At 40.4% G+C, this 17189-nt stretch overlaps 1 protein-coding gene across 9 annotated transcripts in view; it reads left to right on the top strand.

The window, feature by feature from the left end:
* Window positions 1-17189, top strand: part of SPIRE1 (spire type actin nucleation factor 1) — a 249298-nt gene that overhangs the window by 196754 nt on the left and 35355 nt on the right. For all 9 annotated transcript variants that reach the window (XM_077492410.1, XM_077492411.1, XM_077492412.1 and 6 more), the window contains one exon: window positions 5717-5883. In XM_077492410.1, coding sequence (XP_077348536.1) covers window positions 5717-5883 — 167 coding nt within the window. The remainder of the gene's footprint in view (window positions 1-5716; window positions 5884-17189) is intronic.

The following is a 17189-nucleotide window of genomic DNA, read 5'->3' on the forward strand; positions in this document are numbered from 1 at the left end:
TACAATTAATTTTAGTCCATTTACTTTACACAGCAAAATGGAAAATGTTGACTAATGGAATGATTTATTTTTTTTCCTTGCAAAAAACACATAAAAAAAATATATTGAAATGCACAATTTTACCCAAAGCGTTTGGGGGCTTTTAGGTAAAACCACCTGAAAATAATTTGTCAATCCATTACTAAGATTCACTAAGGCTACACTAAGCATCTCTATATTGTGATCATGCATGAAAATCTTCAAACTAGTGGATCTTCAGAGCTGTAGAACAAACCATATAATTTCATTTTTTATTTAACAAGCATGCACAGGCATACATTACATTTGTTTTTTTTACATTTTTTTAATATCTAGCATTTGTTTTTCTTAACGCAGCCCCACTTAAGATCTTAGAAAACTAAGAGATGAATTAACGTCTGCGTGGCCTAGGTTTACAGTTAAGAACATGTGACGTTGTATGGTCATATCTTTAACTTTAGTTTAACAAAAGCATCACTGTTCCTTTGTTGAAAACTTGCAAATGGTTAGCATTTTTTTTAGAACAGGGTGAGTTAGCATATGTTAGAACACCAAATGTTCTTCATATTTTATTTGTACCCTGCAAATGTACAAGAATAGGAAGGTCTCTTCGTCACCACCTCTTATATAGCATTTTGTTTGTCCCCTTTGAACTTCCTTTTAAATAGGGATAATATATTTTAACCTCCCTGGCGGTATGCTTATTTCGGATTTTAGGTGCTGAAAGCGGTACCATTATTTTGCATGAAGATTTGGCGTTTTATATTGTAGTTCTGTAATTCTTAGGAATAACTCACTTAAATCTGTCCAAACCAGAGTCTAGCAGACATCCCGGGTATGATAAAGTTTGAAAAATTAAATCATAAATTCTAATATTATAAATATACCAAATAATAATATAACAATAATAAAAATGATTCAATAATGTAATCAAAACAAAAACACTGAAATTTGCTCAGTTGCAGAATTGTCACTGTCATTACTTTTCAGTAGTTGATGACAGATCTCCCCACAAATCGCTATCGCTCAATTCTGCAAGTGATTCTAATTTATTATCGCTGTTTTCTAGCTGGATGTAAAGGGACAGTTTTGGTTGCTATGGACAATCTCCAGTTTCCAGGCATAAAGAACAGTTTTTATAATATAAATCTGCATGCAGGACACTGGGCAGACTGCTAGGGACAAAGGGGATGTGAAATTATTACATACAGCAATGTAATCTGTAAGATTACATTATACAGTATGTATACTGTGTGTTTCACTTTTTGAATTTGGCACCGATCTCCGTCCCCGTGCAACGCTCGCAGGGCACGGAGATCGGCGATGTGATGAATCGAGCGAGACACGGCTCGGTCGTACAGCGGGGGGACATCGCTGGATCCAAGGGAGAAGGTAAGTAAGCATCCTCCTGGATCCAGTGATGCGGTCCCGAGTCTGGCTCGGGGTTACCGCTTTTGGCTTAAAAATTCCACCCCGAGCCAGATTCGGGAATACCGTCGGGGGGGTTAAATAAGTAATACAATGTTATTTTAATAAGAAAGCTGTTATTACAAACCTACAAATCTAAAGAAACACTTAATTTTAGCATTTGAAAATTGGTACTAGAATGCTGGAAATATCCTGTAAACAAAAATCCTTCAACTGCTTAAACATGCTTTCCCCCCGATGTAATGCAACTTTTGCAGGACATCACTTCACCAGTGCTGCCAGCAAAACATTTTAGAGTGATTAAATTATGTAATTTGTTCTAAGAAAATGAACAGGTCACATTAATAATACCTGCCTACAGAGTGACTATATCTACACCAGAGATACCAAACATTTGACAACTAATGAGCTTTGTTCAAATATGACAAATGGTGGCAGAATTAAAATAGATAAGGCATGATAGGTGTCCTCATGTCTGATGTTCTAGACCCTCAGAGCTTAAAGTTACAAAACACAAATTGTTTACTTGTCAGGCGCAGTGTTGAACATGCCCGTCTGACATCAACCTAAGGCTAGGTTCACATGAAACCACTTCCTGCATGCCATGTTTGAATGGGCTGCTGTCCTTGCAGGAAAAGGGTCCTGAAAAACTGAAAACTGCATTCTGCTTTTGCACCACATGGTTTCATGTACTTGCTCAGGCGGTGGATGCGGAAACGTGCAATTTACACGCGTTCACACATAAGTATGAAACTAGCCTAATGCAGAACTAATGGCAAACATGCATACAAAGTGTTCATATATTTTCATGTGTTAAAATATTTCAAACATGATTGTACAGCTGTTAATCCCCTCCTTGTTTTGACATAATCGGTGTGGAATATCAAGGCCAAACCTAGCCAATAAGGAGACCTCTATTGGATGGATGACCACATTAAAATATGACCAACAAGCCTGATTTTCCAGGTGTCCTCTTCCTCAAAGTTTCTTGATCTTATGTCCTCTGTGTAAAGATGGACCATAAAATAAGGTCATGGCATTGAATACATCCCCATTGCTGAAATAACTAGCAACTCAGTCCATCTGTCATCGGCCTTTAACCCATCCTCATCTTCATTAAAAGAATTGTTGTGTAAAAACATATACGCTTGAATTACATATGAAACCCATATCCTAATCCCATTTGTCAATCACACCTGAGGATTGACAACAACTAGTGACGTAGTCCTTCCATATTTTGGACTAGCATGAGTAAGAAAAGAGAAAATGATTCATGGGAGGCCTGTTACTTTAGAGCTACTCTAAAGAATAATATACCATTTTATGCACAATAGTCCAATTGCTGAAAAAGTTTGTTTTTTTAAAGGAAATTCTTTATATTGACCCCGGAGCTTTACATTATTAATATTGAAATATCTATGACATTATTAAAGTAATCCCTTATTGCCTTCATTTAAAATATAAATGTATAATCCTAAGAAGGCCTCACTGCTCCAATATCCAATCATCCACATCCGTTGTGGGTGTGCCCGATGCTGACCATGGGAGCTTGTCCTCACTCCATTTTAACTCCGTAAAAGCATCCAATGGCCTCATGTCGATGGTATCCCTTTTTTTTCACAAAGCCAAGCATGCATGCTGCTCACCTTGGAACCTCCCAACTTTGATACATTTTCATCATTACGGGTTTAGTTTTAGAGAATCTGTACAGGGTCTTGCAGCATGCATGCTTGGCTGAATAAAGATTAGTGAAAAGAAGCGATATCATTGATGTGTGGGCGTTTTTTGCTTATAAATTTCTAATAATGCTGGTGATACTGAGCATCTGCTAGGAGAGTGCTATGAATAACATCAAGGAAACAGAGAGCCACATATGGCTTCTGAACCATTGGTTGGGTGACATGGTAAGGGTTTAACATAATTGCTCTATTCATGGGTTCATATAGTATTTTAATTTTGAATTAGAGTACATTCTCTTTGTTAGGGAGCTTTAAACTTGGATCTCATTCCTGACCATGAGAGAATTGTGTTTTTTTTGTTTGATTTTTTTTTTTGTACCATTATTCATGTTTTTAATTTCACTTTATAGTCTGTCCTTTATTGTGGTGTCGGGAGAGAAAAAATACAGCTGCAAATAAATAGAATTTTTAGATAATTGTTTTCTTTTAAAGCAAAAATCTGACGGGGATGGACAAAACCGCAGGAGCCCGGTAGCCGGTGCATATTTAGAAAAATGTACAACTGGCTCCTTTAACCTTTTCTTTTGTTATTATTAATTGTACATGTTTCTAGGCTCCATAAATTTGTTGGTGGCTTGGCTAGACTGACATTTTCCTGACTTGTTACAAGAAATTTTCTGTATTAGCTTCAAGTTTATGTCAAGACGTGTCATTTGGCATGCTTTCTATATTGTACAGTAATGGCTTGTATACTAATCAAGGCACAACTTATCTGGCCCCTAGACCAGCTATGACGGTCCCACGTTTCACAGCTGACTGTTTTATGTACTCCAACCTTTTTGCTTTTTTATGAAGTTCAGCTCCCGGGATTTATGCTCACTGGATGGTCATGCATGTTTAGGAGTAGGTTGCTTTGCAGAAACATTATGTAGTGTGGTTGTGTGTTATGGCCACTATCCCATGTTTGACAAACCTTGGTATCACATTAATAAATCAGGATTATATACTGTATGCAGAGTGTATATATATTAAACATTTATATCTCAACTCCAAACCAATAGATTATTTCTCAGACCCACGCTGAAAGTACCATACTAATAAACCCAGAATATTTGCATAGAAGGACCAAGTTCACTCAACCTTAAATTGGTTAGCACAGAGAATTGGAATTTGGTTTTTAGCAGTGTCTCACAACTATTACTAGTAGCCAAGTTTTTGGTTGTTAAGTTTTGGTCTACATTGCTACTGTGTTGTGTACATTTCTCAACTAAATCATCTTTGATGCCAGCAGTATAGTTTAGCATTTTTTGCAATCCTTTTCACGTTCCAAGGCCTGGCAGACTTTTTGGGAAAACTAAAGCTACTTCTTGAATTAACTTTTTTTTTCCCCACTGTTTATCCAAGTAAATAGTGTGTTTACATAAGAATATTTCATAGTGTATGCAAACGTGCTTTGTGTGTGTGTTTTGTGTTATGTCACCTGTGTATGATACTTGTAGCGTTTCACTTAAATTTTTTAATTCTTTTTAAAATATTTTGTGTTTCAAAAACATGTGATATGATTCAGATAATGTAATGCTACTGGTGGGACATGCTCAACAAAATCTAAGTCCTCGGATTTCCACAATACAGATTTTTCTATATGCATTTGTGTGCATACGAGATGCTGCAAGGCCACCATACACTTTGTACTGCCTGACTGCCCACTTTACCACCAACATAACATTGTTGCACTGCCATAGCTGAAACCAAGCATTCTTTCCTTTCCACTTGATTATTGCCAGATTGGGCAATGATTTTGTGTTTGTGGGCAGCAACAAACATACCTGGCTGACACACCCTTGGAAAGACAATGACTTGAACGGGTTAGGAAAACATTGAATACCTTGTTCTAAATAGTTTTCCGTTACTCCTCCAACCACCTTCATTTACATGGAATTCAGCCCACATTCTTGGGTAATGTGAAAATACACTTGTAGGCTCAGTTTGTGGGCAATACTATCTGAGGATGCCTGTATCAAATTTGCTCATCCTCTGATGTTTTTGGTCAACTTTTTAACTTATTGGTTAAATCGGTGTGCACTTTCTGCTACCTACCACTGTTGGCATATTCTCCTATAAAGGAGTTCTTAAACTCATATAAACCCTGGCTTAGCACTGATCTGTCCATATCTGGAATGATTACAATCAATGGTGCTGGTCCCACATTTTGAAAAAATGCTCATCTTGTCAGATTTTATGCCTAGATCTGTAAGATTTGCTTGTCATCCTAGTAATGTTTTGTGATGTTGGTAGTTAAGTTAAAATGGATTGTATTTAAAGCAGGCTATACAGATTTAAATTGGAATCTGCTTTATTTGCCCGTATTATTATGGGATTTAGTTTACAGTCTGGTTCTTTTGGAAGTAGGAACATGACTGGTCTTGTTCAGTATACATTTACAAGATAAAAATTAATTGCTTAAAATCAAGATAAATTCCCCATATCATTTAACATGTCTTATGTAACCACAATACAAAAGCTATTCCCATCTTGTATGTTCCATAACATGTTTCTGTTGCATAATGTAAAACCTTTTTTTCATGCCTTAGATGTTTGTACTCCTGAAGTCACAAGAAAGCAGCCAGAGAGCACAGTGTTAAATGGTGGTGTGACCGAGTCTTCCAGAACGTTTGGACGTTCTACACAAGTGACTGTCCAACGAAAGAAGCTTCTAAAAGCTCCAACCCTGGCTGAGCTGGACAGTTCAGAGTCAGAGGTAAGTCCATATTTCTCCATCTCTAATTGTTGTCAAGCATGAATCCAACATGATTACCTTTCCGGTTACAGGAAACAAACCTTGATTTACAGCTGCAGACTGCAGTTCTTTACGTTAGTATTGGCAGCTTACCTCATAATTGAGCAACAAGTTCCCATTTTAGATCAGTCAATAAAATGTGTTTATTTATGAATGCTGATAATGAACTATGGTAACATTAAAGAGGGATTCCACCAAAAAAAAAAATATTAAAAGGCAGCAGCTATAAATACTACAGCTGCTGACTTTTAATAAATGGACACTCACCTGTCCCGGGTTCCATCGATGCCGGCAGCCGAGGCCGATCGATCGCTCGGCCCTCGGCTGCTGACGCCACCATTCTAGGTGAGGGAATCAGGAAGTGAAGCGAATCGGCTTCACTTCCCGGTTCCCTACTGCGCATGCGCGAGTAGCGCAGCGCAATAGGAATTCTCTGCGCTGTCACTGGGACCCAGCAGACAGCGCGGCAGGACAGGAAATGGCGTAGACTCCCACGGGAGTCTATGCCTGGAAGTGGGTGTTAATACCTGTCTTTGACAGGTATCTCCACCCCCCTCCCCCCTGAAAGGTGCCAATTGTGACACCGGAGGGGGGGGGAGGGATACGATCAGCGGAGGTTCCACTTTAGGGTGGAACCCCGCTTTAAGAGAAAAAAGACAATTTTCACAAAAAAATTATGTACATGTCAGCTGTCCAACCTCAAACATGAGTATTCAAGCATTTGACACGGCAGAAATATTCACACAATTGGCCTCTTATATACAGTACAGCCTACGCTGAGTTTCTAGTGTTAGCTAGAGTAAATAGTCCTAAATACGAAGCAAATATCTCTCAAGTAAATCTGTTCAGTTATAAAGTCTGAAAGTGGACTTAAACTCAAAAAACTGAAGAGCTGCTATGTTATATGGAAGATCTAGAAATGTTAAAGATGTCTAGGTATTACCTGGAAAAAATCAACCTTTTTGTCCTGAATTCCTCTTGAAAAACAGTGGTGCCATAGCTGTGCACAGGCGGTGTGATGAAGCTATATCTCAAGATCCACAGTTTAAGGACCTCCCCATTTCTTTTATATTCATTCTGTGGATCTATTCTTAGCCTTTCCTGCTGTCACAGCTTGATTATTCCTTTATCAGATCACCAGGCATCAGGGGAGCAGCACTGACATAAGAAAGCAAAGCCCCACCTCGAGCCCCCAGTTAAGGAAAAGGCACACTTCCTCTTGCTGCTTGGTGAAATTCAATGGGCCAAAAATGTCCCAAATGTATAGCAACCAAGCGCAAAGCATATAATATCATAAACTTCATATAAAATAAAAATATTTAAGAAATGGCCACATGAGCTTATTAGAGCAATCTGGCATCAAACTGGCCAAAAATTAAACCACAGTGCCAGATACGTGCCTTTATATCCTCGCACTGTAAATTAACAATAAAAAATTACAGAAAAATCAAAAATTAATTAAAAATTTCTATGAGTGAACACTGGTGTGCACGGTTCCGACGTACTCTTAATATGCTCAATTATACAGCCCAGATATAATTTTGTACAGAAAGGATAGACATACAAAAAAAAACATCCCATCATAAAAGGGATTAAACATTAGTGACACAATTGACACAATTGTAAAAGTTTAGATACACATCATTAATGCGAAACCCTTATTTTTTATTTCAGGTACTTGTATAGCGCTTTCAATTTACATATACATTGTACATTCACAGTCCCTCAAGGAGCTTACAGCCTAAGGTCCCTAACACACATTCATACACATACTATTGCCAGTTTTAGATGGGATCTGATTAACCTACCAGCATGTCTTTAGAGTGTGGGAGGAAACCAGAGTACCCAGAGGAAACCCAAGCAGGCACAGGGAGAACATGCAAACTCCATGCAGATGGTGTCAAGGTCAGGATTCAAACCAGCAACCCTTTTTGCTGCTAGATTAAAGTGCTAACCACTACACAACTGTACTGGTGCACAAACAGTCCCGTTCTGATTTCAGAAAATACCATACACTGTACTGCCTAAGGAGGAGCAAGACGGGGGAAAAAATACAAGGATGCATACAAGTAACAGATATAAATGGTGAGATGACCACAAAATTAGTGGGTATGTTTAGCAACCTCACTTATGGGTCCTATGTGGAATATATAAGAGTCTCACTGTCACTATACTATTAGATATCCCAAATCAGCTATTATTGATAAATGTGTTAATATCTTATTTCACGTTAAGTCCCCAATATACATAAACCTCTCAAAATATTTTTATAGGGTGCAGCGCCAAAATAAATGTGGTGATGTAAGAAACTGTCCCTTTAAGAGCAAATCTCATATTTTAATATAATAAAGTCCACTAATTTAATCCATGTGTTTGTGTGTTTCTTCCACCAAATAAAGAATGACACCACTGTGTTATCCAGCCACCATCAATACTCACTCACTGACTCCCAAGCTGCATGTATGTAAGCAGCAAACAACGCATGTAAAGCTACCAACCTCTGTAGGACTTAAAGTGAGCAGAGCAAACCACCCTTTCGCCCTTAAATAGTGTGTTTCCCAAGTAAGATCATTTCTGGTCCTGAAAACAGAAGCGGCGGCAAGACGTCAGCATGTAGCTCTGTCCCGTATATAACGTATTTTGTGCAGTAGCACATCTTCAGGGGTCACGACCAATCGGCACTATTGCACAAATCGCATTGGGACAGAGCGGCGTGCTGACATCTTGCTATTGCTTCTGCTTCCAGAACCAGTGGCCATCTTAGTAATCGCTCTAAGTGTGGATGGCTTTCTGAAGAGGAGTTTCGCTCTGCTTCTATAACCAAAGAAGTCCTACTGTAGTCATTAGCATTAGGCTTTACATGTGTTGTTTGCTGCTTACATACATGCAGCTTTGCAGTCAGTGAGTATGCACTGATGGTGGCTTAATGACAGTGCTGTCATTATTCTTTATTTGGTAGAGGAAATGCAGACACATGGATTTAAAGCGGATTTCCACTCAACAGTGGAACTTCCCCTTATCTGATTCCAAACCCCGCCCCCCCGGTGCCACATTCGGCACCTTTTAGGGGGAGCGTATATTTGTTTTTTACAGGTACCCTGTTCCCACTTTCGGGTGACCGGGCCGTGGCAGATTACGTCAGCAGACGGTCCCCCCCCCCCCCGCCAGGCCAGTGAAAGAGCGCAGCATGCTTCCTGCATGCGCAGTAGGGACCCAGCTGTGAAGCCAAAAGTCTACACTGCCGGTTTGCTTACCCGCAATGTCGGCGGCAGCAACCACCCAGCGGATTTAAACACTGGCTTCAGTGTCGACATCCCTGGACTCCAGGACAGGTAAGTGTGCTAACGTTAAACGTCAGCAGCTACAGTATGTGAAGCTGCTTGCTTTTAATTTTTAAAGGGGCGGGCGGAACGCCGCTTTAATTGGTGAACTTTATTATATTACATTAATGACATTTTCGTTATTATTTTGTCACTGCACTCTATAAAAGTATAATATTACTCCTAAAATACAAGCAAGCACACACTGGTTTGAAACGGTTCTTTTCTACCTGGGAAGGGCCCCATCATAGTCCCCATTGGTATGCAGGATATTGACTTCTCTCCATGGTGAGATAAAGCTCTACGTCTTCTGTTGCTAAATCACACCACCTGCCATTCAGTTGGCAAATGGAATTGTTTGTGCTGCTTCTGGAATTTAAAGCGGAACTAAACCCTCCTATCCTTTTCAGCCAAGGAGCCTACCATCTTAGCCTCAGTTTGATCTGCAACTGCCATGGTGCTGCACATGTGACCAGCTATGACTCCAGCCATTTGAAGGTTTGACAGTTTGGTTGAAAGCACAAGTAAATGTGACAGCATTGCCTCATGCCAGTAATGTAACTGTTTTATTGAAACCATTAAATTGATGGGTTTAGTTCCACTTTAACAGACGAAAGAATAAGGGGGGTGTTGGGGGCCTAATCCCAAGTCCTTGTATCCAGGGTCCTCCTCAGGCACAAGTGTGGTGATTTGAATACAAGTGTAGGTATTTGCTAATATTGTTATACATTTTGTGGACATGTCCTGATAACTTTAGTAGCCTTGAAAGCAGCTCTGGCTTTTTTCCTAAGTAAATGTAAATATGTCATGAATATTTGATTAAAGGCCTAAGATATTAACCTAGGGAGTCCATTCTGTAGTGCGGTCTTAGAAGCTGTTCAAAGATTGCTTTGTAAAAATGTCATGAAAAATCATACATTAGCTTTTACACAAGCTATACAGAGTAGTACACGGTGGCCTGAAATACTCATCAGAGATAAATAGCATTACACAAAGTGATGTGATCCAAATCGGTGAATTGATCTGTTTTAATTATTCTGACTGCTGTTAAAGATATACTCCGGTTGGTTGCTGGACCTTTCTAGACTTTGCAGGCCCAAGAATTTCTTTGTTTTCTTATAAACAGTCGTCTGTGTGTTTTTCATGTGCATGGTGTGTACTGCCATCTAAACACAGTTTTACGTGTGTTCTGAAGCATTACTTGTAAGCCAATCTGGTTTAAAAAAAATTTAAAAAAAATTAGGTTGTACAAAATAGAAGTAAATTGAATACTGAGAATAATAAAAACTCTTTGGTTTCCGTAACTAAATTATAAATTGCTTTCAGTGTACTCCAGAAAGGGACAAGAAAAAACAAATACAATTAAAACCTGAGGGAAAGATCCCTCGTAAACATTTGTGCTGTGTGCTGCTGCTCATCTCCACATTGGATAATCCAGTTGTCATTTCAACTATATCTTGATTTTGTACAGTTATCCGTCTAGTTATCTAGTGCTTTCGGAGTTAACCCATTTCCCCCAGACTTTATTGAATTTTTTGGTTGAGCCCAAGGATTCATATGTCATTTTATACATGGTGACGTTGGCGTTAACCAACTTTTTCCAATCGTTTAATGTAAGACGTTCTCTCTCCTGATCCAATTAAGTACAATTAGTTTTCTTACATAATAGAACAGGAGCCTTAAAAGTGTTCTCATATTATTACTCATAACCTCATCCTCTATAACTCCTAACAATCCTAGAAGTGGGCTACATATATTTGGTATATTGAACGTGTCAGCAATAAATTGGGTTACCTGTGACCATAACGGTCTTAATTCTGTCACATTCCCATACCATATGTATAAATTATCCTTTTGCTGTCAGACACTTATGGCATGTGGGGCCATCTTTCCTTCCCATTTTATATAACCTTAGAGGGGTATAGTACATTTTGTGTAGATATCTGAGTTGTATCAATTTGTCTCTAGCCGAGACAACAGTATGCAAATATGAGATTAGGACTCCTTCCCACTGTTCCTCTGTGATTTCTGGTACAATCTCTAACCATTTTCCCTTAAGTTTCTTTTCTCTTGGGTTCACCCTTTCAGTTAGTGTTTTATAGTAAGTAGATATTCTTTTTGTATGATCTGGATCAGCAAGTAATTTTTCCAATTTAGAGTTCTCAAGGGATACTGTACCCACTCCAAACTGAGCAGCATCCCGCAGTCTAGTGAACTGATATTCCCATGTCCCTGGAACGTTTAGTTCTCTTTTCAGTTGTACGAAGGACTTCAATTTCCCATTATATAGTTGGTGTAAATATGTGAGACCAAATTTGGCCCATTTAGATCCATTGTCCAAATGAGAAAATTCCTTCAAGCATGGATTGAAGCATAGTGGAGTATTAGGGGAGAGGTGAAGAGGATTGTCCATTATATGTTTTATACAAATCTCCACAATCTTTTTTGCAGATTTAAGTATCTTTCTACCTCCTTCCTTGGGCAACGCTCCCCTAAAATAAAAGTTTACTTGTAAGCCAATCCTAAAAGGTCAACCCTAACACTAAAATCTGTAAGTCTACTTGCATCCACAATCTAAGGCCCCTTTCACACTTGTACAACTTGTCCTGCGACTTGGAACTGCAAAGTCGCATGACAAGTCGTTACCCATGATTTCCAATGACAACCATTCATATTAGTACGACTTCAAGTCATGCCGACTTCAAAGTAGTCCCTGAAATCGCGGCCGCAAAAGGTATATATAGCAGTTTCTTCTTTACAGGGCCAGATAGATTAGTCTTAGATGGTGGATGCCTGTAGATTAAGAGATTTTAGTCTTTAGGATGGACTCCACTTAAGTCTGGGTTGACATCTGCAAAACGCTGAGGCTGTCAATGTAAAGTTAATGACACCCCCAGATTGGTTAACAGATTGCAGTGCAAACTGCGAAATGATACAGGAATTGGATTGCATGGTTGTAAACACCCATCCAATCCGATTCCAATGTGGACCAAAAAAGGGTCCTGCACAATTTTGGTGCCAATGCAATTTCAGCCATACAGTTTGAATGGCGAGTTTGCATCGTACAGACATTGTATGTCATCTGCACAGCAATGTGGTGCGAATTACATGCAATGTCTGTGATCGCTGAAGTGTGAACCCAGCTTAAAGGTGGATTCCATGCAAAAACACACTGAACTGTTTTCATGCCCAGGAATTTTTAACTTTGTTCACACATTCTCTTCATCCAAGCACCCTGCCAGAGATCAAAGCCAGGTCCTGGATGCCTCCTGAAGATTACACTGCAGCTGGGTAAAACTACCTGATCCAGGACCCACTGAGTCTGACACAACATAAATGAATTAACATTTTTATTCATTTGCATGTTGTTCGGCTATAAAGTGTACACCACTGTTTTTGAGAGACAGAGAGACTTTTCCCATTCTGTAATGTAAACAGAAGTAATAGCTGGCTTTCAGATGTGTAACAGGTATTTAGAGTATGTACATATGTCTGCAAGTTTACTTTCACAAGGCTAGACACCTGGAATTACAGCCTCCTCCCGATATAGCAAAATGCTCCTGACATTGCATTTTCTGACTGCTACTTGTGGATAACTGATCTTTATCTGGAGTCACTAATAGTCAACATTTTTTGTCTTTACAGAAGCAGATCATTCTGCTACTCACCATGTTTGTTACATAAAGATAAACTTCAGGCAGATATAAAAGAACAAAAATGAATGCATTTATACATTTATTTTAGTGCAGCTAGTTAAAGTGGATGTAAACCCACTCTTATCCTTTCTAAACTACTGCCATAGTGGTTATCTATAAGGATATACTTGACTCCCGCATGTATCCTTACCTGTCAAATGTCTTCCCTGCAGATCCTGTGGGCGGGTCTGTTGTCCAGAGCTCGGTGGGTGAAGTCGTGATGTCAGTAGACTCCCCACCCACCTCTACACTGCTTGGTCAACATGCATTTTCTCTTATGTATTTCTTACACTGAACTTCTTCTATGATCACTAACATCCAGCCAAAACCCAGAAAATGCATCACATGACTTCAACATGCCCAGTCATGCTGAGGTGTGGAGCAGCCAATCATGGGAGAGCTGGAGAAGAAAGGAGGAGGGGATCTGAAGTACACTGAATGTCTCTCTCAGGCTGTGCATGAGATATGTAAATGTAGCACTGACCCCCAAAGGAGCGGCTGGTTTTGCTGTGCTTACCATTACCATCTCCACCTCGTTCCTTGCAGAGACCGACACTTGAATGCCTTTGGGAATTTTTATTTGCAAAAAAACGTTGAACAGAACACAGTCTCTCAGTAGAGAATAGAAAGTATGGGGAGTAAAGCTCAGGTAGTCTTGGAACTGCTGACACTTGAAATGTCTCTCTAAGTGATCGAGGGAATAGACATTCGCAACTGGATATTTCAACTATCGGATAAATCCCCTTCAGTGAATTTAGCAGCCGACAGGTGATTTAAACTTGGCAAAGTCTCTGCCACGGACTTGGTTGTAGAGCTTTAGACTAGAACAAGAAAGTCTCTCACAGAACTTAGTTGTAACCGAAGGATGAAATTAGGAACTCTCTTAAAGTACCAGTATCTTGCAGCCGGTCCGGCGATAATGTAAGAATGCGGATTCACTTGGTGTCTCACAGCTTAGCTTCCTTGTGCGTGGCCCTCTTCTGAAGAGTCCTCCCCTGGTTGCGTTTTCAATTGCTGGGCCTCTCCAAACCGAGACTAAATCGGACCACCTTGGAACCCTCCTTCCAGTTACTGTGCCTCAGGCTAGCCAGCTCCGAGACTCGGAAACGGATGGATCCGCACCCCAGGCCATGGTGGCCTCTGGGGGCTGGTCAGGAGGACCAGGACCACGGAGTCAGAACATACTTCTGGACCGGAACCCCGAACCGTGTGATCTCAGCACCTTAAGTACCCTCTCCCAGAATACACAGCGAGACAACGCACCCGCTGATTTTCCCAGAGAGAGAGATTGGTACCCAATGCGTCCAACCAGACTGCGTTCCAATGCCTGTCAAAGATGACACCTACACCTATGACCAGGCAGAACATAGTACAGTCCAGCTAAACTGATACCAAGACCATAATTTACTGAATTTAACCCTAAGACCCAACTATGGTCTTAGGAAAAACTAAATTTACAAAACAGCGTGTGCTCTTCAGGAGCCCGGTGCTACATAAATCACCTGTCACTCACAGCAAGGGGGAGAAATGGACTCCTATTTCTCTGTCCATTTTTATCTCACTGAAAAAAGATAAGAGGACTGCTCAGAGCTGGATTAACTCTTTGTGGCAAGACTGGGAACAGATAACGTGAAACACTATACTGTACAAGGTGCAAGCCTTAATTTAAAAAAAATTAAAATTGGGTTTACATCCACTTTTATGTACCTGATATAACCCAAATACTCCAGTGCCAAGAAATTCACATCAAATATCTTAGCCGCTGTGCTTAAATGCCAAACAGTGTCTGATTCAATTTTATGAATACTCACAATGACGGTTATAAAACAACTGTAAATATCTGTGCATCAATAGGAGTCCCACAAAATATTTTGCTGCAATAAATAGTAAGTGTTAGTCTAGTTTCACACTGAATGCGGCTTTGACATGATGCGACTAAACTTGAAATTGCATGATTTCAAAGCCACATTTAAGTGCAACTTCAGGTGCGACTTGGCTGACATATGTGCGACTTCATGCACAGATGTCCATGCAAGCCGCACCTGAAATCACCAAAAGTAATGCAGGAACTACTTTTTCAAATTGGTGCAGCACCAATTTGAATAGTTTCATTGCTGACAATAGGGAACGACTTGTCATGCAATTTGACCTGTCAAATCCCATGACAAGTCGTTACTGGTGGGAACCAGGCCTAAAACATACTAAAATTCAAAGAGCTGTAGAAAAAGTGCTTCAATAAAAGTGTCCAGTACTGCCAATTCCCAAGTGCCTCATACTTTGCCTGTTTAACCCTTAGGCTTTTTTTTTTTAAACTCTTCTAGTAGCCAATAGCTTTTTTGCACAAAACGCCCTGACACTTGTAAAAGTGTCTAATACTTTTACAACGCTTAACAAGCGTCAAGAGCCTGGGCATTCATTTAATTGGGCAGATTAAAAAAACATTTTGGCCAATAAAATGAATTAATGCTAAACGTGCCTAGTGTTAACACACGTTTAGATGCTTTTACAAGAGTAAAGCGTTTTTTCTGCCCAAACTCTGCTGCTCTGGGACTCACTAGCAAAGGTCCCCCCCACCTCTAAACTCTCCTGCCACTCTCGCTGCTAAAAGTCTGTGTGCATAGACACACGGGCTAACGTGCAATGTTGGGCACCCCTAGGACCAGCTGCAAAAATGTCCAGTGTGCATCACACCACCCATATGCATCCACCATCATATTGGAAAACTCACAATGACCCTTCAAAACCAGTGGATCATCAAAAGAGAAGTATGGGTTTCAAGGTTTAACCTCCATTATACTTGCCTAGATGGATGCAGCATGGGTCCGATGCTGTATCTGTTCCCCAGCGCCTCTACACTGAGAACCGATGGCTCGGTTCTCACAGCTTCCCAAGCAGATCGCTGCTGACTGTCAATCAGCAGCTCTTCGCTCTGCTCCTCCACGCTCACTGAAGCTCTGAGCTGTGGAGGGATGGGCATCGGCCGTCTCAGGCTCTCAGTGGCTTGCTGAGATAGGTGTCAGTCCAGACTTTGTCACGATGACATGGTGCCTGGACTGATATCCATGACGTCAGCAGAGAGTCGACTTCAGTCTGCTCTCTGCTGAAAACTGGTCACAGGAGTGTAAAACGAATTGCACTCCTGTGATCTATAGGAGAAACCCAGCCAAACAAGCTTGGCTGGACTTCTTTAAGCACTTTACCCCCACAGGGAGAATTGTCCAGGCCCCAGTCCTAAAAGATTCCTTCGTGAATGTTTTCAAAACATATCCAGCATTCCACAAAGAGAAAATCCTTCAATAGTGTAAACACTTTATTTAAAAGCTCTTAATTAAAAATAAAAGTTCACTCATATTATACAGTGCGTTCTGCCCTGCACCTGGGAACATACAGCATAAGTACACAAGAGGCTAGCTTCACCGGCAGTGGTGCAGGCTCCACTCTCTATCACAAGGCATACTTCCAGGTGTACCACAACGCTTCCTGGTGTATCCAGTGGGATGACATCACTTCCTGTGGTTCTGCCTCAACCCATTTCACAGGGCCAGACTCGGAATAAAAACCAGCCCTGGAAATGATTTCATACTAGCCCCAGAGCATTATTATACCAGCCCAACAGCTTAACGTCATTATTTTCTTGTTCACAAAAGGGAAAACCATACATTTGAAAGCACATTTAAAGAGTGTATTATATATAGATAAGAGAGACGTGGAATTTACAAACCGCACCAATTGTTTACTGGTAAAAAATCATGGCATTTAGGCTACTTTCACACTGAGGCGCTGGGTGCGCTGGCGGTAAAGCGGCGCTATATTTAGCGGCGCTTTAAAGTTGTTTTACCAGAGCTTTTCACCCCTTAGCGGGGTTTTAACCCCCGCTAGCAGGCAAAAAAGGGTTAAAACTGCCGGGTTTGGAGCGCTGCCCCATTGTTTTCAATGGGAAGGGGCGCTTTAGGAGCTGTAAATGCACCGCTCCTACAGCTCTCCAAAGATGTGGCTTGCAGGACATTTTTCAGCGTTCTCCCTCGGGCTTTCACACTGGAGAGACAGCAGCGGCTGTTTGAGGGCGCTTTGCAGGCGCTATTTTTAGCACTCTAGCGCATGCAAAGCGCCTCAGTGTGAAAGGGGCCTTACTGGCACATTTTTTTTACTGACACTGCAAAAAAAAGTTGCCAAAAATTATATTTTTCAGTGCAAATATTAATATTTACGCTATAAACATGTAGCTAATGCTATTAGCAATGTGTTTAAGTTA

The sequence above is a fragment of the Lithobates pipiens genome, unplaced genomic scaffold (genome assembly GCF_037356315.1).
Source record: "Lithobates pipiens isolate NorthernLeopardFrog02 unplaced genomic scaffold, aLitPip1_a1.2 Scaffold_19, whole genome shotgun sequence".
In the NCBI taxonomy this organism is placed as follows: domain Eukaryota; kingdom Metazoa; phylum Chordata; class Amphibia; order Anura; family Ranidae; genus Lithobates; species Lithobates pipiens.